The sequence below is a fragment of the Paramormyrops kingsleyae genome, chromosome 5, assembly GCF_048594095.1.
Source record: "Paramormyrops kingsleyae isolate MSU_618 chromosome 5, PKINGS_0.4, whole genome shotgun sequence".
NCBI lineage: Eukaryota > Metazoa > Chordata > Actinopteri > Osteoglossiformes > Mormyridae > Paramormyrops > Paramormyrops kingsleyae.
The window spans coordinates 37,982,178-38,009,413 of record NC_132801.1 but is presented as its reverse complement, the minus strand read 5'-3'; the positions used below and the strand labels follow the sequence as shown (position 1 = coordinate 38,009,413).

Sequence of the window (27,236 nt, the reverse complement as noted above, 5' to 3'; positions counted from 1 at the left end):
GGAGAATGTTGACCTTGTCGAGGTTTACCTACCTCGGCAACGACATTCATGTCTCTGGTGCCTATGAAGTTAGCAGATGGATTGGAAGAGCGTGGGGGGTCAGGCGGTAGCTGGAAAGAGGTGTGTGGCGTTCCCGATATCTTTGCAAGAGGACAAAGGTCTAAGTCCTGGTGCTCCCTGTCTTGCTGTATGGCTGTGAAACATGGACGCTATCCAGTGAACTGAGATGAAGACAGGACTCCTTTGGTACTGTGTCTCTTCGGAGAATCCTTGGGTACCGCTGGTTTGACTTTGTTTTGAACAAGTGGTTGCTAAAGGAGTCCCGAATGAAGCACATTTACTGCATTGTGAGGGAGTGCCGGTTACGTGCTGCATCAGTGCATGCTCCCCAACCCGACCTGACCTGACCTTATGTTTAATAAACGTGTCGGACTTTAAACTGTGAAAAGTACTGCCATACCACCGACCTCTTATCTTGTTTATTCACAATATCTCTGCTTTCAAAAGATGATTTTGAGCTGTCTCTTTCTTCACCACTATTTCAGTGCTTATTGCTTCGTGGCATGATCCACTAACTGAATTTAAGAATATCCATCCACACGTCACAATTGTATCGTGATGTAATATCATGCATTCGTAATTCATAATTACATCTCTTTACAATGGCACCTGTGAAGGGTGTAATTGTATATTAGGCAAGTGAATAATCAGTTCTTGAAGCTGATGTGTTGGAAGCAGGAAAATCAGCTAGCATAAGGATCTGAGTGAATCTGACAAGGGCAAATTGTGATGGCTAGATGACTGGATCAGAGCATCTCCAAAATGGCAGGTCTTGTGGGATATCCCTGGTATGGCAATGGGGTCGCAGGTGCCCAAGACTCATTGATGCTCATGGGGAGCAAAGGCTAGGTTGTCTGGTCTAATCCCACAGGAGAGCTTCTGTAGCACAAATTGCCATAAACGTAAATGCTGGCAATGATAGAAAGGTGCCAGAATACACAGTGCATCACAGCTTGCTTTGTATGGGGCTGCATCTCTGCACACTGGTCAGAAGGCCTATGCTGACCCCTGTCCACCACTAAGTCCCTACAATGGGCACGTAAGTGTCAGACCTGGACCATGGAGCAATGGAAGAAAGAAGCCTGGTTTAATGAGTCATAGTTGCATCACATGAACAGCCAGTTGTGTGTGTGTGTGTGTCCTTTACCTGGGAAAGAGGTGGCATCAAGATGCACTATGGGAAGATGACAAGCTGCTGGAGAAAGTATGATGCTCTGGGCATTGTTCTGCTGGGAAACCTTAAGTCCTGACTAAGTCCACCCTTTCATGACAGTTGTATTCCCTAATGACAGTGGCCACATTCAGCAGTGCTGAATGTGTACTGCTATACTGCAAAAAATTGTTCAGGAATGGTTTGAGGAACATGAAAAAGAATTCAAGGTATTGACTTGCCCTCCAAATTTCACGGCTCTCAGTCTGATTGAGCATCTGTGGGATGTGCTGAACAAAGAAGTCTGATCCATGGAGGCCCCACCTCACAACTTACAGGATTTTAAGGATCTGCGGCTAACGCCTTGGTGCCAAATACCACAGGACACCTTTCTGAGGTTTTGTGGAATGCATGCCTCTATGGGTAAGAGCTGTTTTGGAGGCACAAGGGGGACCTACACAATGTTAGACAGGTGGTTTTCATGTTTACTTTAATGTCAGGAGTTTTGTCATGGACTTGCTGCTACTTTGCTTTAATGATGGAACCATAGGGATGATTCGCAGCTGTAGCTCATTATGAGCTGAGACTGAGCAGGCTGGTGTCTCATCACTGTCAGTTGACTGACTGGCCATTCATTGTGTAATCCTTCATCAATGACCAGGGCCGCCCCTTGTTGGTATAGTTGTAGGATGTGAGAGCTTATATATATTTATATATTTTTATATATATATATATATATATATTTATATTTATATATATATATTTATTTATTTATATATATATATACACTCACCTAAAGCATTATTAGGAACACCTGTTCAATTTCTCATTAATGCAATTATCTAATCAACCAATCACATGGCAGTTGCTTCAATGCATTTAGGGGTGTGGTCCTGGTCAAGACAATCTCCTGAACTCCAAACTGAATGTCAGAATGGGAAAGAAAGGTGATTTAAGCTATTTTGAGCGTGGCATGGTTGTTGGTGCCAGACGGGCCGGTCTGAGTATTTCACAATCTGCTCAGTTACTGGGATTTTCACGCACAACCATTTCTAGGGTTTACAAAGAATGGTGTGCAAAGGGAAAAACATCCAGTATGCGGCAGTCCTGTGGGCGAAAATGCCTTGTTGATGCTAGAGGTCAGAGGAGAATGGGCCGACTGATTCAAGCTGATAGAAGAGCAACTTTGACTGAAATAACCACTCGTTACAACCGAGGTATGCAGCAAAGCATTTGTGAAGCCACAACACGCACAACCTTGAGGCGGATGGGCTACAACAGCAGAAGACCCCACCGGGTACCACTCATCTCCACTACAAATAGGAAAAAGAGGTTATAATTTGCACGAGCTCACCAAAATTGGACAGTTGAAGACTGGAAAAATGTTGCCTGGTCTGATGAGTCTCGATTTCTGTTGAGACATTCAAATGGTAGAGTCAGAATTTGGCGTAAACAGAATGAGAACATGGATCCATCATGCCTTGTTACCACTGTGCAGGCTGGTGGTGGTGGTGTAATGGTGTGGGGGATGTTTTCTTGGCACACTTTAGGCCCCTTAGTGCCAATTGGGCATCGTTTAAATGCCACGGCCTACCTGAGCATTGTTTCTGACCATGTCCATCCCTTTATGACCACCATGTACCCATCCTCTGATGGCTACTTCCAGCAGGATAATGCACCATGTCACAAAGCTCGAATCATTTCAAATTGGTTTCTTGAACATGACAATGAGTTCACTGTACTAAAATGGCCCCCACAGTCACCAGATCTCAACCCAATAGAGCATCTTTGGGATGTGGTGGAACGGGAGCTTCGTGCCCTGGATGTGCATCCCACAAATCTCCATCAACTGCAAGATGCTATCCTATCAATATGGGCCAACATTTCTAAAGAATGCTTTCAGCACCTTGTTGAATCAATGCCACGTAGAATTAAGGCAGTTCTGAAGGCGAAAGGGGGTCAAACACCGTATTAGTATGGTGTTCCTAATAATCCTTTAGTTGAGTGTGTGTGTGTGTGTGTATGTATATATATATATATATATGTATATATATATATGTATATATGTATATATATATATGTATATATGTGTGTTTGTGTGTGTGTATATATATATATATATGTATGTATATATATATATATATATATATATATATATATATATACACATACACACACACATGTATATGTATATGTATATATATATATATATATATATGTATATATATATATATACACATACACACACACATGTATATGTATATGTATATGTATATATATGTGTATATATATATATATATGTATATATATATGTATATATATGTATGTATATATATATATGTAAATCAACAGTCGAAAAGAAAGGGATACCTCACACTTGCATACATTTACATAGTTCCCCCAAGGGCTCACTACCTCCTGAAAAATGCACAGAGAGAGAGGGGGGCGATGGTACTTTTCACATGCTACTTTGAAGCAATCTGCATATTGCATATGCCTTTTAAATAGAAAATGGCATAATTACACGAAGCTGAAGCACTGGGCCCTGTCCTTCATGTAGCCTAACCTGAATGCACTGCAGGATAGAGTCATGAGCCAAGCAGCCTGCCTTCCATCCTTTTCATAGGTCGGCACGGTCTGTGCCGTGCTCTGGGTGGTGCTGTTGCTGAACGACTGGTCCGGGGAATGCTGAGCAGCATCCCTGGGGGGCTTTGGGGGGGGAATCCTCTGTCGCCATCAGGATCCTGTCATTCAAGGCTGCTGTGTTGGAGGTCCATGTTTAAAAAGGCACCCTGCTGGAACCCCCTCCCCCCACATCCCAGCACATGAGCTTGTTAAGACCTAAGGTGTATGTCTGATCTAGGTCCCTGTTGCGTTTTGGCTTGTGGGGGGTCTCAGCAGGAGGGTCTGTGTGAAGCTGATGCATATGGGAAGGGGGATCTCAGTGTGCCCATGCTCACACTGGGGGGGGGGTCTCAGTGTGCCCATGCACACAAAGGGAGGCCTGTGTAAAGCTGTGGCATGTGTGTGGGGGAGTGGGTCTCAGTGTGCCCGTGCTCACACCGGGTGGGGTGGGGGGGGGTCTCAGTGTACTCATGCTCATAGAGGGGGGGTTTCTGCATGCCTCTGCTTACACCCGGGTGGTCTGTGTGCAGCTGCGGCGGGGGTCTCAGCATGCCCATGCTCATTGGGGGGTGGGTCTCGGCGTGCCCATGCTCATTGGGGGGTGGGAATCGGCGTGCACATGCTCATTGGGGGGTGGGTCTCTGTGTACACATGCTCATTGGGGGGTGGGTCTCGGCGTGCACATGCTCATTGGGAGGTGGGTCTCGGCGTGCCCATGCTCATTGGGGGGTGGGTCTCGGCGTGCACATGCTCATTGGGGGGTGGGTCTCGGCATGCACTTGCTCATTGGGGGGTGGGTCTCGGCGTGCCCATGCTCATTGGGGGGTGGGTCTCGGCGTGCCCATGCTCATTGGGGGGTGGGTCTCGGCGTGCCCTTGGTCATTGGGGGGTGGGTCTCGGCGTGCCCATGCTCATTGGGGGGTGGGTCTCGGCGTGCCCATGCTCATTGGGGGGTGGGTCTCGGCGTGCCCTTGGTCATAGATTGTCAGTTACATTGCTGAGCTTTGCACTGTTTTATTTCTAATGACAAATTGAACATTTTATAGCAGAACTTGGTGACAATCTCTGTTTGAACCTTATTGTGCCCCCCCCCCTGCTCAGAAAACAGAAGAGCAGTGTTTTTTAAAAGCTCTGTCAAAGTAGCATATACTGTGGTATGTCAATTAGATACCGACCAAGCCTTTTCTTGAACCGGCAGGTGATGTGACAGTTCCATGAGCATAGCATGCAATGTCGATATTAACATCACACATTGTGAAAGCCTAGAAGAGACCACCACGGCCATCGTGTTTCAGCTGGGAGAATGACTTTGTCAGGTCGTAAAAATTATGTATTTTTTAATGTGGTTGTGGACTGACTACATGCTGTACAAGTTTTACAATTATATTGACTTTTTAAAAACATTTTAGCAATTAAATATGTGGTTTTGTAAACAGTTTTTTTCTTTTATAGACTCACTGGAGTTCCTTTAAATTGTCATTCATTGATTAAAAGACTGAAGTAATAAAGTTCTGGAGGCGATTTTGGAAACATGAAAAAAGATTAATGATATAAAAACTGTATTGGGATTTTTTTTCTCTTTACCATAAACAAAATATATGAGATTTACTGACCCAAATGCTTTAATGTCATATCACGGTAATATAAACTCAATACCAGGATGACGCCGGGTTCATATTTTTGATTCTACCGTCCTCCTTAATTAGGTATAAATGCTTACATATGTATGTGTCTCTTCGTTCTAGCTACTGTACTTTGTACTCTCATACTGCATTTCACTGCAGTGCTCATATATAAACAGTGAATGGCTAATTACAACAAGAAGAATAGCTGTGATGAATTGAATTTAGCAGATCAGTTCTGATACCTTAAATGGCGCACTTGGGTCTGTCTGAGAGCTCCGGCGGTTTTCTTTTCACGCGTAACCGGGTGTTTCCTAAATGGGGGCCACGCAGCCTCCCCTCAAAGTAATCGATTGCTTACGGCTGCTTGGCTTTTCGTCTGAGTGACGGGGCTGTTGGCCGAGATCCACTCCCTCCACGTATATATAATTATTTCTTTTGCTCGCCTCCCCGGGCTGCTACCGCACCAGGAGGCCCCGCTGGGCATAGAAGAGCTGTCTACTTCTTTCTCGTTCTGCAGGTAAACAGCCCTGGGGATAGGCTGCGGGTGGTGTTTTCTTTTTCATGTTTCCCTTTTAAGTCACGGCTAAAAGAGACTTTAAATGGATCCGCTTTTTCACATGACCCCACCCCAACCTCTTTGCGTACCACGGTACCTTCCCTTGTTCGAGACAGCCTGGAGGAGGAAGACGCCATTAGGTGACTTGCAGTAAATGTGTTTCGGCATTTTCATTTATAGCCATTAGTAAATTATTCACCATTTATAGCACAGTGCTGTTCAATTCTGGAATCTGATTGGTCAGCAAGGTGTTGTGTGCAACATGCTGTTATGGCCACAGCCATAGCACTCACCTGTCATTCGTCTATTTCTGTAAACACTGTAAGACGGAGATATCTGTTCTCCGCAACAGAGAAGTTTCCCGCTGCTTCTGAAAGTTTCGTGTGCTGATTTTTTTTTTCTTTCATTTTTCATACTTGTTTTCTCAATTTATGCTCAGGTACCTTATTTTTTTAATGGTCTTAATATAGATGTATACTCCTCATTCTATAGGAGTTAACCAACATCGATTTCTTCAGAGATGGACTAAACCGGCCATTGTAACAGACCTGACAAGCGTGAATTACATATTGATCCGAACTGAGCAATACCCCAAAAGCAGATTTGAGTCGTCTATTTCACACAGACCGAATTCACGATTACCACCCCCTTTTCTAGTAAGAGTAAAAAAAAAAAAAAAAAAATCATTCTACATTTTTGCTTTCCCTAAATAAATACATTTTAATATTACCATGTTGGCCCGATTATAAGACTTCTAAGTATTGTTTCTCAAAATGAGTGTCATGCCAGATGCGTGAAACCCTGGCGATGTGCATGTTTAGGCTGTATCCCTGAGTGTCATGTACATTTTTAACTTCTCTGGCTGTGCCGCTGCTAGCACTAAACTGATAGTGGCTGTTAATAAAGACAGTAACATTCATTTTAAGAGCTGTCATTTTTATTACTGTGGCTCAACCTTTCTCTGCAATATGTTTTTCATCCTCTTTATGTGGGCCTGCTGCATCAGAAACATTCTGGCCCCTCAAGTGTGTGTCTACAGCCACCCACCCCCCCCAATATATATAATATGTATATATATATATGTATGTATGTATGAATGTATGTATGTATGTATATATGTATACTGTATGTATGTATGTATGTATGTATGTATGTATGTATGTATACTGTATATATGTATGTATGTATGTATGTATGTATATATGTATGTATACTGTATATATGTATGTATGTATATATGTATACTGTATGTATATATGTATACTGTATGTATATATGTATACTGTATGTATATAATATATATGTATGTATGTATGTATATGTGTGTGTATATATGTATATATATGTGTGTGTATATATATGTATATATGTATGTATATGTAAAATACATTTGTTTTTTGCAATATTAATCCATTTATTGTAATCAGATTGCCTGTGGTTTCTTTTTCAGTAGTGGTTACTGTTTAAGTTTTTATATGTTCGTATTAACACCTTTTTTTATAAAGGTAAGATTCCAAAAACTTTTTTTCTAAAAAATAGTTGTCAAAAAGTGGGTGATCGTCTTATAATCCAGGTCATCTTACTGTATATTTAGGTCATACATTACTTAATATTCTTATTCTTCATTTTTTCCCTTTTATACCGAGTTCATTTTTGTGTTTGATTTTAATTGGTAATTTCTCTTGCTGGTGTTGCTGTTGTTTCTCCCCAGTAACTGTGGTCACGAGTTCATAGTTGCCCATGACAAATGTGACGTAGGGGTCACCTAGTTCAATTATCCTTCTTACATATAGCTCAGCTCCTGATTCATCTTGTAACCAATGATTTGCAGTAGCTGTAGCTGTGAAATTTTGTTGTTCATCATGGCTAGCAGTTTTTTTTTTTTTGCTGCATATTTTATTTGATATTATAATAAGAGTATGAACCCAGGAGCTAGAGATGGAAGTATGTGTCTAATGTAAATATATCATGTGAGAGCCTGTAAACTTGCTTGTGGTATAATGCATTTTTGACCTCTGCATCTGCCTTGCCTCTGAAACGGCTCACTTTCGTCGCCTGTGCTCACTATGTTCTCACTGCTTCAGAACTTGCTTTTCAATTTTCCTCTAGAGAATGGCTACAAAAGACAGAATTTGTGACCTTTTGCTGCAGGGTTGACTTTAGATAGTGAGAGGATCAATGGGCTGTTGTCAAATTAGGGGATTTATGCTGGCTGGGTGAGAAATGCAATGGAGCTGGTGGTAAATGATGTGACCTGTGAATTCAGACACCTCCGGTTTTGAGGGCAGAAATTGAGCTTTGGAACATCAGAACTAGACAGGTATTTTCAGGTCTGCATTAGGTTTCAATTAACAGGTGGAAGTATAAAGTTCCAGTAAATGGCCATTAAGACCATGTAGCATCAAAAAAATTACTGCGGGCACAGCAGACTAATAACCTACTGCATACATGAAATGTGACTAGTAGTCTGTGAGTTATAAAGAAAGGGTTTTAATGTGTGTGTTATGGGAAAGTAATTATAAAGCTGCCTTTTCAACAGCTTCATTTCTATGCGGTTGTTACTACCTGGCGAGGTTGTTAGTGAAACAGCACTGATTATTACTGATTAGCTAAAACAGTAGAGAGGCTGTCGTGCATCTTGCTTTTCTTCACAGGCTGATACGCTTGGCCTCCCCTGTTTATTTACTGTTCATTTTGAGCCTTAATTACTACAGCGGCCGGTATCAATTGGCTCGCCACACGGCCATCGATCCACAGCTGTCCTGAAGAGATCAGGGACAATTTGTTGAGATGGCAGCTGTCTGTGGGAACGAAATGCCAGCACGTTGCATGGCTCTGCTCTACCGATGCTGGGCTCTGCCAAGGACTGTTGTGCCAGACTGCTGGCAGCACGGGGAACCTCGAGTTGATCTTGTTTTGATAATTTGCTTAATGCTCAGAAGTGCTCTGATACACTGCCAGGCCAAAAAAAAATTATGTCATTTGAATTTATATCAGCAAATACTTAAGAGCCAATGACTGGATCATTATTACAGCTCAGCAACGTTATGCAGCAATAAAGTAAAGTCAGCTGAGTACCTGAATCTACTGAATGGCCAGGTTACACCTCCATCCATAATCAATGGATTTTTTCTTTCCTGTTGGCATGGGCATATTCCAGGACAAGCATGCTAAGATTCATTAAATTCAAATGGTCAGAGAGTGGTTCAGGGAGCATGAGGAATCATTTTCCCGCATGACTTGATCACCACAGAGTTATGACCTTAACCTCATTGAAGGTCTTTTGGATGTGCTGAAGGAGGCTGGTTCAATTCACTTGTCAATACAGTATCTCGGTGAGAAATGAATGCAAATCTGGATGAAAATAAAGGGTGAGATGTTCAAGGGTGAAACAATGCCATGACAAATGTGCACCATAATCAAAGCTAAAGGCGGTCCAATAAAAAACTCAAATATTTTTTTTGGCCGGGCAGTGTAGCTTCTTCAGTGAACTGTAAACTGTTTCAGCAATCAATCTCTGAAAAGAAAAAAAAAAAAAAACACCTGTGCAAAGGGGTTCATTCCTGGAAGCTGTGTGATCTGCATTCACAGTCGATTCATTTAGACGAACTCCTTTCTACAGAAGTTCTGTCCCACCTAGCGAAGGTGTGACCACCACCTCAGCTTTCGCGGGACCACGGGATGTGTTTGTTTCATTAGCATGTCTGCCGTATTTGCCCATTGTGCCTGTTTTCGCAGATTCTCAGTCCTTTGCCAATGCAGCCATCGGTGTTCAGTTACGACTTTGTGAGTTTGAGATCGCACGGCTGAGGCACTCAATTTCTCAGAGGTTATTTCCTTTTGTTTTATAGGACAAAGCAGCCCGTTTGTTCCTTGAGTCCCCATTCACCTGCTGGCTTAGCAGTTTAGAGCCACTTAAAACTTCTTCCTGGGACCTGGGTGCTCTTGCCGCGCTCTCCTGCTGTCAAAGCTGGTGATGTCAAGAGTACCGAGTCCTCCTCCCCCCGCGGAAATGTCAAGCGGGCCCGTGGCTGAGAGCTGGTGTTACACTCAGGTGGGATGCCAGTCTGTGTGTGTGTGTGTGAGAGAGAGAGAGAATGTGTGTCTGTCTTTGTGAATTATCTCCCTGTCTTGCATGCCACTCTGGAGGGGGTGTCTGCCAGATAAATAAGTGTAAATGTGTGTGTCTGTGTGCATTAGTTCTGAGTGCTTGCATTACTGCAGAGCATGTAGTTTGTGTACATATCGTTTGGTCAAGTGGACAGCTAGGTGTACTGATGTGGAAAAGGAGGAGTAGCTGGTATGTGGGATGGTGTAAAAGGTGCGAACAAGGCCTAGTCTCGCACACCTGCAGACTGCCCAACACTGACCTGGTGTCTGTTTTCCACAGCCTTAGTTTTGTTCTTTCTTGTCTTTTCCATAGGAAAAGGAGAGGGGAAAAATAACCTATAATAATCCTATACCTGTACCAACCAGCAGTTTGGGCTTTGAACTGTTCATTTAAACTGGACAAAGCTGTGTTTATTCTTTCTGTATTTTATTATTTATTTCCCTCTCTCTTGATTTCCCCCTGTTGTGCATTTTTTCTCAGATTAAAGTCGTAAAGTTCTCCTACATGTGGACAATCAACAATTTCAGCTTCTGCCGTGAGGAAATGGGTGAAGTCATCAAGAGCTCAACATTCTCCTCTGGAGCCAACGACAAGCTTAAATGGTGTGTGGGGTTGGCTTTTGGGGGTGTTTAAGGAGATGTGGCTGTTATGATTCGTCAGAGCTTTGTAGTGCTTGCCGTTCAGTCGACAGTCCATCAGATTAACTCGCCAAGGGGAAAATAATGTCAGCCTTCATCTGCTGCTAAGATTCTCAATAAAACAGCCTTAATTTACAACTCAGTTGTTCTCGCTGCTGGAGATGCCTTTCAGGGGAAGAGCTTTGAACGTTGTGTTTTGTCAGTATTTTCATTCTGCGAGTTGACATCAGTAAGCCAGAGTCTAAGGGTGCTTTTCCACCGCACCAAGTACAGTACTTTTTGGTACTTTTGCTTTTCCATTGACTTCTGGTTGAGTACCGATACCAAAAGTTCCAGTACTGAAAGTGCCAAACCAGCTGGGATACTTCTTTGGTACTTTGGGGTGGGACTTGAAACGCTTTCTTTGTCGATTGGTTATGCATATAGCCTGCCTCTGTAACACAATACAAATGTCGTCTTGAAAACAGTTACGATCTCTGAAAATAATGATAAACAAGGTAAAAAAAAAAAAAAATATATATATATATATATATATATATATATATATATATATATATATATATATATATATATATATATATATAATGATTTGATTGTAAGAACATATACGACAAAAAGATCTGGATGGCATGACAAGAAATGGAAAAAGTGTTTTGTTTAATATACTAATACAATGCTTGCTGTCCTAAGAATATGCTTTTGTTATAAATATAGCGATGTGATTTTGTTGTAATAAATATTTATAGTAGGAGTATTTATATAAAAAAAAAAATTTAAAAAAGGAGTTAATAAATTTCTCACAAACCTGTTTTTGAGTAATTTAAACTGCAATGATGAAAATGATTATGATTGTTAGTATTAATATTGCACATCATCCAGCCCTATAATATACTATTATAATATAAAAAATAGCCATTTTTCGATTTCAGTAAAAAATACCCCACCATGTGGTGATGTTATTTAGCGCCGGTACCAGTTTTTATGCCACTGGGAAACCAACACCTTGAAGTTCTCGAAGTACCAACGGTTCGGTGTCTGATGCGGTGGAAAAACACGCTGAAGCGTACATTAATTTCTGCTTTGTTACAACCCCCATGAAAGAACATGACATGAATTGGTCCTGGAGGCAGATGATGACTGTTTAGACATTTTGGTTTCCCGTCCCAGGTCTTTGTTTGGAAATACAAAAATGTAAGCGGTTTCTGATTGGCTGTCAGGCATTCTGGGATTGGAATTGAGGGGGTGCTGTACAATATGTTCGTAGGTGTTTGCGAGTGAACCCCAAGGGCCTGGATGAGGAGAGCAAAGACTACCTGTCCCTGTATTTGCTCCTGGTCAGCTGTCCAAAGGCGGAAGTCCGTGCCAAATTTAAGTTCTCCATCCTCAATGCCAAGGGAGAGGAGACCAAAGCCATGGGTGAGTAGTTCCAGTATTTACATGATTAGATGTTCAAATCATCCTCATCAGGTTCTCTCTGAGCTTACTGCACTAGCCTGGCCGTTCTTTAATCCACATCAGCTTGCAGTATAAATATTCAATAGCACAGAAATCAGCATATGCTGTAAAGTTTTTTTTTTAATTCAGAGTCATACAAGTGTATCCAATTAAAACAGTAAATGACTGAAAATATGTTATGGGCTTATTTGAAGACAGATGAGCCGGCTTGTCCATCTGGCTCTTCACCTTTTCAGAGGGTGGTGTTAATGTTTAAGCCGTGCCTGTATTTAGGTCAGATTGCCTCCTGTTTCTCCCCCTCTTGTTTGTGTCTGTCTGTGTGAGCATGTGTAAGGTGCACCAATTGCCATATGTTTGTATAATCTCAGTAGGGATGATCCATTTTCCCAGTACTTAATTAAAAGCATCGTAGGCAATTTTAAATTTGATTAAAAGCAGCCTCAGAAGTTTTCATGGCCACTTTTGATGTATTGAGAACCTGCATTCTACCATTTCTAACCTATTTTAATTGGCATAACTTGTAGAAAATAAGACTAGTCTGAAATTAAATTCCATGAGCCAGATGTGGCTGTTCTATGTAGTTTTCTGACATTTTTTTTAATTTAACTTATGAAGTCTTCCCTATTTGGAAGCCTTTATTTATATTCCATAATAGTCCTTTTGAGGAAATCGTCAACTGCAGAACATCTCTAACGGGTGAGAGTTGACTTTATTTCCCAGTCTCAGCAAATAGCTCCATCTTAATGGAGAAAATCTCTTTCTCGGAAACCGAGCACTTTGCTTTATTTTAACACTTTTTTTTGGCTGATCGGCTGGTACATTCACAGCTGCCATGAATCTACAGTTAATAGGGATTTCTGAGGTCAGTATTGCTGCATAGTCACTTTTCGTCATTCTTCTAGAAATTGAGAGCAGGCCTGCTTGTTGAGGATTTGGCATTCACCAGGTTGTCCAATGGCAATATTTAAATTGTCAGGTGGTAGGAGTAAGCGAACATTCTGGAAATTAAATCAAATAAATGGGGCCATGATGTCTTACATTAGGTAGAATTGCTAATTCAGAACTTTGTAGACTCTCACTGGCTGACGTGTGGTTAAACATTTATGTTGTTATATCCTGCTCAGGAACACCTTGTCCTGTGCCCCATGCTTTGTGTGACATGGTCTGGGCTCTATACTGTGAGGATGCATGATGTCATGAATACTTAGTTTCCAGTGAGAATTCATATCCACACCTGTGCTTAAGATAGGAGAGCAGTGACATTCATTCCCCACTTGGGTGCGTCTGTGTGTTGAGAGGGGAGCCATCGTGGGCATTACAGTTAAGTTTAATTTGGATGTTTCTGAATTTTATCATAGTCCAGTGATTTGTGGAAATTGCTGAGTGTAGTTAGTGACCATATGCAGTCTTCCAACCAGTGTACAATGTTGTAATTGCAGAAGTATCGAGCGTAACACAGGTAAGATGGATTTATCTCCATGGGGTCTGATTCCGCCTGCATGTGTGGTGTATCGTATTGATCCAGCAAATCTTATTAAAGTTCAGGCATAGCAGCGTTCGTGCCATTTAGGATTCAGGAGAGAGTGCAAACTGTAGCATTTAATTTTGCTCTGAGATCTTTTGCTGCGAAGTCTTCCTCCTTTTTGTTTTAGACCCATAGAAGAGTTTTGATAAGTAGGGAACTGAAACAGGCCGTTTGTTTGATATGGCAGGGGCGCTGAGGAACTGAAACAGGCCGTTTGTTTGATATGGCAGGGGCGCTGAGCAGTAGTTCAGTTGGTCATTTTAAGCCGGCAAGGGACCTCTTCACTTCCTGCTTCTTTTTCTGCAGCTCTGCTACTGTAGGTGGGCAGAGTTGTGATTTAACCTAAAGAAACTATGTGCTAAAGGTGTTTGATACCTCTGGTTGTATGTGTGTCACAGAGATACCTGTGAGCGCTGGGGACCAGCCTGCAGTGGTTAACAGCTCCGCTTGCCAACATGTTCTGCTCACTCCTGGGAGAAGTAGTTCAGCTGTAGCTTCAGGAGTGAAACAGTGTCAGGAGTCAGATGAGCTCAGGGGTCTGGCCTGGGGCTCCGGCTCCGTCCTTCACCCCCCACCCATCTATGTTCAGCAGTAGCTCTAGGATCTCCGTAGTCCTGAGAGCTGGATTAAGCTGTCGTTAGCGTGGCTGCCGCCACGCTTCCATCTGGCAGTGCTTAGCGGCGGGCGACAGGGCGTGGAGCCGCGAGGACAAGCAGCTCTACGTGCCAACAGGAATAATCTGTTTTCCCATCTTTTAACAAGTGCTCAGCATAAGCCTTAATGCCAGCAGCTTAATTTTTCGCATATGTTTTGTTACAGGCGCCTAGTGACATCGGCTAAATTAAATTGTGGCTCGGGTTCCCTCCACCCCCCACCTACCCATTGTGCAGAGTCCTAATGGGCTCATTTAAATAAAAAAATTGCTGAAAAATGACCAATTACACCTGAGTTACATTTGGATTGTTTTTGTGGATACTGAAAAGAAGCCAAGCATGTCTGAAAGAGATACAGTTGTTTCATGTTTATTTTTTATTTAGCATTGTGTTTTATGTATCGCCCGAGATACTTTTCCCGCGTTCTGCCTCAGGGCACAGGTCTGCCTGCCATGCTGCTTGTCAGTGTCTGTGCAGCCCTGTCTAATGGAGGCCCCATAGAGAGCTCACCTACCCCTCAGCCAGCCTGCTGCTGGAGCACCAGTCGTTCTGGTCTGGGGCTGCTGGCCCCGCTGGCCGGCAGGCTAAAGCCACAGACACCAAGGGCTTCGCCCCCGTGTGCCCTTTGGCTTGCCTTAATTTCCTTGTCCTTAATTTAAACACTCCTTTTCCTGAGGGCGCTTGCTGTCGGTACCTGAGAATTGAGCCGCTGAACCATGAGGCGTGTTCTATTGTAGATCTTTGGAAGTTTGGGGGTTTCTGCAGTCACTGCTCCGGCTGGGATGAGAAAGAGCAGGAGGGCAAAAGAGTCCCGAGGCAAACCAGCCCAGCTCCTTTGAATGTGACTGAAGAGCGACCAATTGAATGGAGAAACTCGGGCTGAATGAGTACCTCTGTCCATCGACCTGGACTGCAGGGCTCTGTGCTTTGACTGGGAGGCTGCCTGCCCATCTGTCTACCTGCTTGCCCGCCTGTCTGTCTGCCCACCTACCTGCCGGCCAACCTGCCAGACACCGACAGGATTCATGGTGTTCATGTGTTTCTTTTAATGACAACAGTCAATATTACAACTGAACTAAACATCAGAACATTTCTTTTTATGACAATTATCCACAAAGTGTGCAGCTTTTGTCACTGCAGAGTATCTTTCTGGGCTCTTCTGAGAGCGAGTGTTGCCATCTTCACCACGCTGGGAGCATTTAAAAAAACGAAGATGTTTTTGTCTGCTTTTCAGGTAGTTGACGCAACATATTTTCCGACGCACGCTCTCTGTCCTCTGGTGGGATTGTGCTCACCTGTGTGGCATGCATGTGTCTGTGCACGTGAATCTGGGCAGAACTCCGCCATGCGTGATACAGAGAGCAGAGGAGAATTGTAAACGCACGACCGTGTAGAGACAAAAATGACAAGCTGTTGTGTAAATAGGAATAATAACATAAGGTTATTTAGTTTGTTTAATAAAAGGACAATGTATAGACCTGTTCTATAGGGAAGGTAACCTTAAATGACTTCTGTTGTGATCTGGCGATATATAGAAAATAAAATTAAATAAAATTAACTTGACCTTCAAGGGGGGGCGAGAGGTGCCGTAGGGGGGGCGGGGCGCCCCCCTAATATAATGGTAGGGGAAACACTGAATTGTACTGCATTTACTGTTTACATGTTGTTCTAGATTCTTGATGTTACTCATGTGTCTGTGAAGCAATACTTCTGGCAGTGGTACGTGGTGAATGTTTCAGTGATATACTACCTGTTTTTTACAGTTTATTGGTATCATACATTTGTGTGGTGTTCTGTATATTCAGATCTATGATATGATTATCCTGAGTTAAAGCAGCAACATTTCTGTGCAGTGACTGATCATTTTCTCATGTTTAACAGAAATCTGGTAATATAGCTTGGAGTTTAATTCTCAGTGTTTTATATTGTGGATTTAACTGTACATTTGAATGAAATGGAAGTTCAGCTCCCATTTTTGTTATGAAATTTGTGTACACTTTTGTGGTCTGTTTCTTGAATTAACTGAAAGCTTAAAAAATGTTTTCCCCTCCCTCACTGCTGGGATTTCACACAGCCCACGGGTGTCAGTGCCCTGGCTGTCCCTTAACACTGGTTCATACTTTTCTGCAGGCGTACTAGCGGATTCGTCCGATCTAACTTTTAATCGCGTGTTTGACATCATTGTGCGCCTCTGTGGATGAACGCCCGCTGCACTTGTGTCCGCGCAGTGGTTTACGCGCAGCTCTGGACACACTGTGCATGATTGATTTGTCCCCTTTAAATACCATCATGGATGCTTTTGACGAGCGTTGGGGTAGTTTACAAACCCTGCAGACTATTTACAAGGTCAGAAAACCATTACATCCATGTAAATGCATGTGTGTGTGTGTGAGTGCAGACTTGTATCAAATTAAAAATCTCACATCAGCCAGCTGACCAAAGTTGGCAACCGTGTCAGTTGGCTCTCTGAATTTGTAAAACATAGAGAAATGGACACAAACGTCACTGCCATGGTACGTGTGCAGGGAATGTCAGTATAATAATTAATACAACACGTTGTGCGCATGTGCAAAGTACCCTGCTTGACCGGAGAAGTATGAACATTGTATGCATAAGCATATGCGAGTGTTGTGCTTGTCCAAAGTATGAACCAGCCTTAAAGCCTAGGTCATACTTTACGCTTTCCATATGCGGTCTGGAGATGTTCGACAGCTTGTGTTTATGCTGTGGATTTGGATGGTTGCGGTCGGCGTATGCATACTGCAGTTGTATTCCTCCAGACCAGCAAAGGGCAGATGTCTTACACAAGCTTGAAGCTTACACAAAAGCAGGATGAGGTGCGCTTTATTATCTCAAGTTTCAAGTTTTCTCAGGTTTTTAAAATAAATATAACTTTCTTTTGTTAATGCTACTTAACAGTGGTCGGCTTTGTCTCACCAACAATTTGGACACTAAATATTTTTACCTCTGCCCGATCACGTTTCTCCCATGCAATACTTTTGCGATCCAACTACACTTGTCCACTTGCTATTTGCTGCAATGTGACAGCAAGGATAAAACTGACACAGTACATTTTTTAAATAAATACTTATAAATACACACATATGAAAGTTACATGTTGTGTGTTGTCTCTCATAGTTTAATGCTTAAAGCAGATCGACTTAATTGGACATGTCTGTATCATTTAGCTCTATATTATTAGTCGATTAATTATGTGTGTTTTACTTTAGACTCCTTACAGTTATTACAGTAGATTCTTGCTTATCCATCATAAACGGGCCGGCAGAACGTCGGATAAGCAAAAATGTCCGATAATTGGAGGTGTTAAGACAAAGCCTATTAAACATCAAACTATGTTATAATTTTACACATTGCCTCAAGTTTTTGTTCCATCGATACAACTTTCTTTGTTTTCGTCTCCATATTACTGTATTTGCGTAAATTTCTCCTTTTAAACAACACAACGTTTGTCAAATTAACACCCACAGACACATACGCAAGTAACACGATAAACCGATCGACATACAATGATAAACTGTACTACTCTGAGTAGTGAGTTGTGACAGTGAGTGAGTGAGGGTGGGGCGAATGACAGACACATGAGTCGTAGTGTAGACGGGCGCGCCACTGTACAGTCGGGGTAACTACTAAATAATTAGCTGCAGTAGAGTCGGGATTAACAAAAAATAGACTACGCTCACGCTCGCAACTTAAAGTTCTTGTTGCCAACTGATGCGTTTTTTTTTTTTTTTTTTTGCGATGGGATGTCGGATAATACAGAATGTCGGATAAGCGAGACTCTACTGTACTAATAATGGAAAATTAAGTATTACGAGGGAACGTAAAACTATTTCAAAAGATATTTCCTCACCCTGACTTCTTAGCGGCTCTGTAGTAATATATTATTAATCTTGAGCCAATATGGAAGTGGTCCCCAGAGCTATTGATACTTATTATTTTGAGTTGAACAAATAGGACAAACTTTACATACATGCCACCTACTGGATATACCTAGTCAATTATTTTGCACATGCGCAGTTGACATGCAAGGTTTCCCAAAGGCATGAAAATCTGGGCTACATGCGCACACACCACAGCCGTCCGCAGCCAACCCCTGATGATGATATTTACGTCACGTCCACTACTGGGGCACATGGAAAAGTGAAGTATGAATTGGCCTTTAGCCTCCCTCATGATAAAGTCTCACTCCCCAGCCCAGTTCTTACAGCCTGTGAGTCAATGGGGGCCGAGCCCATACGCTGCAGCAGAGTGCAGCTTTTAGGAGGTGAGCTGTTTTCACAGGGTGCCACAGAAACCGAAACCCCTGCCTGGCGATTTCTGCTGCAGTGGGACGTTTTTTCCCTTCTCACAAAACTGTCGCCATTGGAAGCCACGGAGCTCCAACCCCTCAGAGAAGCACGCTGCTGCTCATCCAAATAAAGCTGATTCGGGCCCAGGGACACACTTTATAATGCTTATGAGCGCTGCGTGTTGCGATTCGGGCTCGTTGATAAGCAGCCTCAGCCCTGGCCGGCGCTCCCTTGTCAGATAAACAGGCAGAGGGCTGTTCGGAGCCCATTACTCTGCTATGTGTGACTGTTTCAGTGTCACCTTGTGTGAGGAGCACTGTGGCAACTCTGGGCAGCCAGCATCTGGGGGCCTTTGGAGGAGGAACCGCCTTTATTTTATTGTCTATTAATAAAGTAACGAGACGGAGTGGGATCAGGCATTTGTCAAAAACCAAAGAATGGCGACAAGGTCAGGTTCATGAGAAAGAAATTTATTAAAAACGGCTCACAAATGGAACTACAGCAAACAAGTGGCTGTTTCATGTGCTTTTCGTGGCTGTTTGTGATTTGCTTTAAATTCCCCTCCCCATGCCTATCGATGTCTGTGACTGTCACTGATACATTAGTGCACATTCTTGAAGTCTGTACTGATGACTTTGGCGGGATCGTGCTTCATGGCATGGCTCCTCGGCATTCCATCGCGCAGAGTTACCGTCCCATTTTCGTCACCTTCAAAAGCAGCATGTCAGCGTGCTAAAATGCCATAGGAGTCTCTTCCCCCTCCTCCTCCCTGACATGGTCTGCGACCTTGACTGACACAGAGTTCAGGAAACCTCACCCCCCAAGAGAAATGCGTCCCCCACTGACCTATGGGGTGCTCCCATCCTCCGTCAGTGTCCTACACCAGTGAGTTGCTCAGTCTTCCGCCGGCGTGACCCCAGGGTGCAAGTTGGGAAATGCCTCGTGAGGCAGTGTTTGAAGTGTGTGAGTTTTTGCGGGGGGGGGAGCTAGCCTTCATGCCAGTCCATGGTGCGTCTCTTCAGCTAAATGGTCCTGTCAGTAATTCAGGATGACTCTTCAACTATGGCCGTTTATGGCAAGTACAGTTTAAAAAAAAAAATCTTTATAGCGTTATTGTCATGTTATCATATTACAAAGTAACATCACTGAATATTTTCCCTGCCCCCCCCCCCCCCCCCACCCCACACTTTACACAGAGAGCCAGAGGGCCTACCGCTTTGTTCAGGGCAAGGACTGGGGCTTCAAGAAGTTCATCCGCCGAGATTTCCTGCTGGATGAGGCCAACGGGCTGCTCCCTGATGACAAGCTCACCCTCTTCTGTGAGGTAGGATTTGCCATCACCAGCCTCTTATATTACATACAACACGGGAGGCTGTGTGTATACACTAAGGAGATGTGCAGCTTTTATGAAAAATTAATTTTTTTTCTTATTAGATTACTGAAGAAAATGAATTGGTGATCTTTGTCTTTTGGCACAGCTTGTATTTTATCCTTTTTACATAATTACCATCATATCTGATTGGATGTTGCCATAATAAAACAGCCTTCTGTTTTATTTTAATTGCAAGTTTACGATAGTAAGATATGGTTTAAGATATATTAAGATATGACTTTGATAATTCATTATCATGATTAGCTCCTTTATAGACTTCACATGCAGGTCACTCCTAGTATTCTATGTATGGCATCGGCTGAGTATTATTAATGAGGCAGCTTGTGTTTGTGTGATTTTAAAATGGTTTTCTTTTAAACTAGAGGCTGATAATGTCACAGTAGATGGCTGCTTTTAAAATTTTTTTGATTTTAATCAGCCGGGGTTGAAAAACTATTCAGTTATCTTAGTTATTTCATTGCTCTTGTGTTTTGTGGATTGTGCATAAGCTTCAGTGGCATCACATGAGTCTTTGTTACTGTTCCATTTATAATTGATAGTTAGCTGGGTCACTGCTGTTGCGACTGATGTCACAGTCAGAGGACTCTGAAGTCCTTTGTTGGAAAGCAGGGCTGCCGAAATGTCAGTTTTAGTGAGGCCATAACCCTGCTGCTCCACGGCCACTTTGCACGTGCATGGCTGACCGCAACGCTCTCCACTCCCCTTACAAATGAATTGAAACTTGGAGAATCCTTACCCATGGGGTACCTATGTCCGTTTAATTCCAGAAGTATATTTTAACTAGCGCCATGTATAATGCCGCTTTTGTGAAGTGAACTCCATGGATATGCTAATCTGCCCGTGTTATGCATGCATCCATAAATGTTTAAAAAGTGAGATGGCTGTTTAAAACAATTATAATTAACCCTAGGGGTATAGTTGCAGATGGCCTTGAAGTTTTCAGGGGTGAGATGGAGACGTGGAACTCGTGGAGTCTTATTAAAGGCCATCAAATGAGGGGTCATTGACACCTGGGGGCTCAAAGTTGAAATGGGGGGGTTGGAGTAGGCAAGTGTGCATTGGCTACCTAAAGGCCAGCCAGCCATCCACAGGCTTTCGAGTGTCTTACAGGTTACCCAGCATCCTCTGCATTTCTTGTGCATTCTCATCAATTCTGGAGACAGCAGTCAGTGTGGGACTTTCAGGCCTTGGGGAGATACTTTTCCTTTGCAGACGGTCCTAAAGTAGAGCCAGGCCAAGTCTGCAGCTCTGCTCCCAAACATGGAGCCACTTGATCAGAGGGCTGTTTCGTACTGATTTACTAATAGTATCACTGATAGTAGTAGCCACTTATGCAGTAGTTAGTATTGGTTGGCATGATTTATCAATGCCAAAGCCATTTTCAAATGTGTATATATAAAAAATTATAGCCAGTGAGAAGAATTTTTTCCAATAAATATTGCGAGAGTGATGCAAGACCAATAATTGAGCTGTTCTGGCAAATGGAGGAATGTCATTGGGGCCTGCAGTTGACGTTTTGAGATGAGAAATGAAGAGCCTGCTGTCTAATATCCTGCATGCCTGCTACCATTCTGTCATGTCACGAGTGAGATTCCCACACTCTTTGGTCTTGGAGAGCCCATTGAATTGGCCGGTTACTTATCATTCAGCTTATATTCCTGAATCTTATTGGCACGTCATTTTTTTGTACTGAAATTGCTTTATTGCATTTCTTTCCTGAGGTATTTGGAACTAATTTACTATCTCGGTGGCATTTAGTTTAGTGTTTTTTATTACAGGTAAATTGAATAACCTTTATTACTTTTCAGTATTAACTGTGTTGCTCCTGGTCAGTGATGATTCAGATAAATGCTTGTACTGATGTGGATGTCTTTTTTATATATTTATCTCTGTATGTATTGTATAATGTGTATTTATGTACAGATTTGTTTTATATATAAAAAAATACTTGTGTATATAGAAACACTGATTCATAACAATATAAGACCTGATCTGTAAATACGTCCAACAAGCATTCAGTGTAATGAGTCATATACGGGATTTTGGTTAATGGAGAATGACTTTATGATCCGATATTTCCGGCTGCTGTATTTAAATGGTGTCGGCTCATTTAAGGCACGTCCACTTGGTCTTGGCGTCAAGCTCTGTGGGGCACTTAGTGGCATCTCAGGGGACCTGCCACTGTGCCTTTCAGCAAATGCACACGGAATTCTGTCTCAGCCGGAGCTCCTGGACACCTGGAGCTGTTTAATGAGGAGTTTGTCCCTATTAAAGCCATTGCGCTGGCCACCATTACTGACTGACTTGTCCTGAGACCTTCCCCCTGTCTAATACAGAAGTTGTGTTTTATTTTCATAGCTTTCATCACCCACTGAACTGTAGATGTGAGGTTGCTTTTAGAACCAAACTGAGGTGGTGTCATTGCTCCATGTGAGAAATAAGCTCAGGAAATTGAGTGCCGTCGCTCTATTCGCTGCCATGTTTGCAGTAAACCGCCTGTTTACGCTCCTCTGGTCTCGCTTTCAGCCTCCCCCCCCCCCGCACCGGCCTCCAGCATCGTTTCTCGCCGTCGGCTCTTCCGTCTGATTTATGCATTGCTAGCGACACCTGTGCCGACAGAGTGCCTGCTTTACACAGCGCCTGTATTAGCAACTTAATAACAAGAAGCCAAACAGAATACAGAAAGTTGCTGGGATATATATACAGCGTCTCCTCTCCCCCTGTGCCTGCCCCTAAATCGTGCCTAGCAGGGAAACGACTTCTGTGGAATAAATTAGCTCTGTGCTGATGTTCGGCTTTTTCTTTTTTCTTCCTCTGTTTTTCTCTTTCTTTTTAAGCACTCTGCTCCTGACAGCATCCATCCTTTACCATGCCCTGCCATATGTCGGGCACCCATCTCGCAGGCCACTACAGCTGCTGCTTGTTTGTTTTTGTTTTTCGGCGCTGGTGCTGTGCCAGCCTGGGGTTAGCGAGAGACGGAGGGAGGAGAGTGCCTTGTGAAGGTTGGGTTCCACGTGGCTGTACGTGGTGTGGAGAGTGGGGGGGGGGGGGGGGCTTTCTGGGCACTGCTGCGCAGTTTCTGTGCCCAGGCAGACAGGTACACAGACAGGAACGCAGCCAGGTAGGCATCCAGACAGAGATATATGCATGCATTCAGACAGACTGGCACGCAGCAAGGTAGACAGGCAGAATAGCACACAAGACAAGCTGTCTTACAGACATACAGACAGACACGCAGACAGGCACACAGAGAGGAACGCAGACAGAAACATTGGCATGCAAACAGGACCACAGACAGGCATGCATGCAGACAGACGGGCACGCAGACACGCAGGCGGACATGAATCCAGGTATGCAGCCAGTCAGAGACAAACAGGTAGACAGATAGACAGACATTATTACTTAATTTGCCCAAAGGATATTACGAGGGTCTTTAGATCTCTAGGTCTGTAGAAATATCTGGCCCATCATGTTGTAGTCTTAGTAAAATAGTAGTAGTAGTTTTAAAGTAAAATGCTGATATGTGTGTGCTACAGAATGTGTTTGGGCTGCAGTTTTACACAGTGAGATTGTTATGACAGGTCAAGGTATAAGCAGAATTAAGATCCAATTTAGTAAATGCATATCTTATAGCCTTGTGTCCTAAATCATAAAAATGTAGAGAAAATTTGCAGAGAACAAATGGTCGTGACTGGCTGGCGCTCATTGCTATAGTCAACAAGTATGATGCCCATGGTATTTGCATTTATCTAAACAAAAAAAAAAGCTTTACGTCAGCAGTAACAATAACGTAGAACAAGCGAAGCATTATATCAAATTCTAGTGATAACAAGCATTAAGATTACAGTGAGGCTCGGTTTGCGAGCATATCCTCCGATCTAGGGCTTGTCTGGTGATGTGTTGTTCCTCTCAACACATGCAAATTAAGGTGACTGGCTTATATCGCAAAGCCCGTTTGCATATATTTTTTTTTTTTTTACTGATCTCGGTGTCCTGGGACGTGAGGGCGTCCTGAGATGTGATTTGCATGGCAAAATGTTTGCAGCTGGTTTTCAGAAACTAGTGAAGGAAATGGGGGAAAAAAATAACATGAAACTTTATTTGCCATTGGCACAATTATGAGTACAGGTACATGGGAATTCTTTAGTTTTCACATATCCCATCTTGCTCACCTTTAAGACGTACAAACGTATACAGATGAGAATGAAGCTTGGCATCAGCACAGTGTCAGCCATTTATCCGGAGGCCCTGAAGCATTTTTCAGGGATTAAGGGCCTTGCTCAAGGGCCCAATGGTGATGCGACTATTCTGCAACCACGGGATTTGAACTGGCAACCCCCTGTCACAAGCATGGAGGCTTAACCCACTGAGGAAAGGCATAACTTTGAAGGGTATGGAACAGATTTTTTTCAGTGCAGGATGTAATGCTATTAGCAAAAGTAAAAAAAAAAAAAAAAGAAAAAGACAGGATTGTAACCTGTCACCTTTGGTGGAACTCCTCACAGACACCGGAGCCCAGCTCCGCCTGGGACACTAACCTATCACCTTTTTGGAACTCCTCACAGACACCGGAGCCCAGCTCCTCACAGACACCGGAGCCCAGCTCCGCCTGGGACACTAACCTGTCACCTTTGGTGGAACTCCTCACAGACACCGGAGCCCAGCTCCGCCCTCGACACTAACCTGTCACCTTTGGTGGAACTCCTCACAGACACCGGAGCCCAGCTCCGCCTGGGACACTAACCTGTCACCTTTGGTGGAACTCCTCACAGACACCGGAGCCCAGCTCCTCACAGACACCGGAGCCCAGCTCCACCTGGGACACTAACCTGTCACCTTTGGTGGAACTCCTCACAGACACCAGAGCCCAGCTCCACCTGGGACACTAACCTGTCACCTTTGGTGGAACTCCTCACAGACACCGGAGCCCAGCTCCACCTGGGACACTAACCTGTCACCTTTGGTGGAACTCCTCACAGACACCGGAGCCCAGCTCCACCTGGGACACTAACCTGTCACCTTTGGTGGAACTCCTCACAGACACCGGAGCCCAGCTCCGCCTGGGACACTAACCTGTCACCTTTGGTGGAACTCCTCACAGACACCAGAGCCCAGCTCCACCTGGGACACTAACCTGTCACCTTTGGTGGAACTCCTCACAGACACCGGAGCCCAGCTCCGCCTGGGACACTAACCTGTCACCTTTGGTGGAACTCCTCACAGACACCGGAGCCCAGCTCCGCCTGGGACACTAACCTGTCACCTTTGGTGGAACTCCTCACAGACACCAGAGCCCAGCTCCGCCCTCGACACTAACCTGTCACCTTTGGTGGAACTCCTCACAGACACCGGAGCCCAGCTCCGCCTGGGACACTAACCTGCATGAAGTTCCACACTCCTGGCTACTCTGCTTCCTGCTGCTGTGTGTTTCTGGCAAAATTAGGTGTAATAAAGCAGCTTTCTACTAACTCACTTATGGGAATTCAGTTGAAATTGCCAGGAGAACTGTTATAATTCTTACTTACGAATCATGTATGTGCCTTAAGTGAGTTTACTTTGATGCAGAATAAAGTGACAGTGTGAAACACCGTATAGCAAAGACTTAAATGGACAGATTTAAATGGAATGCAGTTTACCATATGGGGCATGTCAGCTTCGGTTTCTCTTCAGAAAAATGTTATTTAATTAAAGACGTGCAGCAATATAGCTATATGGGTCTAACATTTCAGGTACCTATTAATAAAATCTTTAGACTAACTGAGTTTTACACAGAGAGAGCACCTAAATTTCTGCTTATGTCTTCATGTGCCATTAAATCTGGTTTAACACTCTGTTCTTTAATACACATTGGACAAGCTATAATATCTCTTAGGTTTTCAAGCTCACAGCAGGAATATGGTTAGCTTATGAAATATGTACTGTGTATATACAGGCTTGAGCTCAGCCCCTTTGTTTTGGACTGTCCTGTTTTTTCACTTTAATCCACCCCCTTGTCACTAGCTGTTTGTCACACTGTGGTCCCGGGAGAGCATTATCTTTTCACACTGTATACCTTTATATGGATTGTAAGATAATAAAGGTCGGTTCATACTTTTCACACAGGGACTGTGTGTCTGTGAATGCGTAACTGTTCACAATCAAGTCCATATAAAATGTGTACATGTGCAGAATAATGGGAGAAGTGATGGCAAAATTATTCAATTAAGTGAAAGTACAGATATCACACCAAAATGCTACTCAAGTAAAAGTCATCCAGTAAAATAAAAGTACTTAACGAAAAAGTAGTATAGATCCAAATCTATTGTTGTTATGAAAAGCAACCTTCACCCAAGATAGGTTTGAATATAACGTTATATGTTACAGTGCAGCATAAAGAGGAAAACTGAGATGCATATTTTCTTTTTATTTAAAAAAAGCAGTGAACTTGTTGGTGCAAATGAGCAGAATTATTTTTTTTATTCTGTGGAAAACAAAAGATCAATCTACGGGCCAGATTAAATAATGAGACATTTTGCGGGTCAGTACTTATAGACAGACCTCTCATAAGTGGTCAGTGAGCAGACTGAAATCCTCGTACTCCACAATGGAAAATGGCTGATTGTCCAATGCAAGCACCATTGTTTCAGTAGTAGCTGGACTAGTACTGCTAACTTTAAATATTGATAGTTTAAATGTTGGATGTTAATTCTGATATATTACCCAAAATACCATGGATCTTTATTCTATCTTGTTAAAGGCAATATATAACACAAAATAATAAAAAGGAAAAAAAGAATGAAATGTTGCCCAAGACCCATGAGAGAAAAACGCAATCCTGATTCTAAGTGGAAAAAAAGTAGTGATTCATATTTTACTCAGAATTGTGCAACCATAACCAGGTTCTCTGCATGCAGTAGTATTTGTTTTTATTGGGTGAGTAACATTGGTTGTGCAGAATGTATCTGGGAAGAGGAAAGGACAATATTCAAAAACAGACATTCACAGTGGGTGAGGAATAGTGCGGTCGGTGGCCAGGCTGACAAAAATCATGGTGTTGCACGTGTTCACCTGCAGATGTACATTGACGACAGTCACATCGTATGTGTACCTGCATGTCCACATAGAGAAGTAAGAACCGGCCTTAAATTGTGCATGA

The 27,236-nt window shown here is 43.1% G+C and overlaps 1 protein-coding gene across 9 annotated transcripts in view; it reads left to right on the top strand.

The window, feature by feature from the left end:
* Positions 1-27,236, top strand: part of LOC111834599 (speckle-type POZ protein-like) — an 87,312-nt gene that overhangs the window by 35,723 nt on the left and 24,353 nt on the right. For 7 of the 9 annotated variants that reach the window (XM_023794077.2, XM_023794080.2, XM_023794078.2 and 4 more), the window contains 4 exons: positions 9,868-10,070; positions 10,608-10,729; positions 12,030-12,181; positions 19,905-20,032. In XM_023794077.2, the coding sequence (XP_023649845.1) occupies positions 9,993-10,070; positions 10,608-10,729; positions 12,030-12,181; positions 19,905-20,032 (480 nt within the window). In that variant the 5' untranslated portion in view covers positions 9,868-9,992. Of the gene's footprint in view, positions 1-5,033; positions 5,152-9,867; positions 10,071-10,607; positions 10,730-12,029; positions 12,182-19,904; positions 20,033-27,236 lie in introns of all 9 variants that reach the window. The other 2 variants (XM_023794082.2, XM_023794084.2) reach the window with 2 other exon arrangements.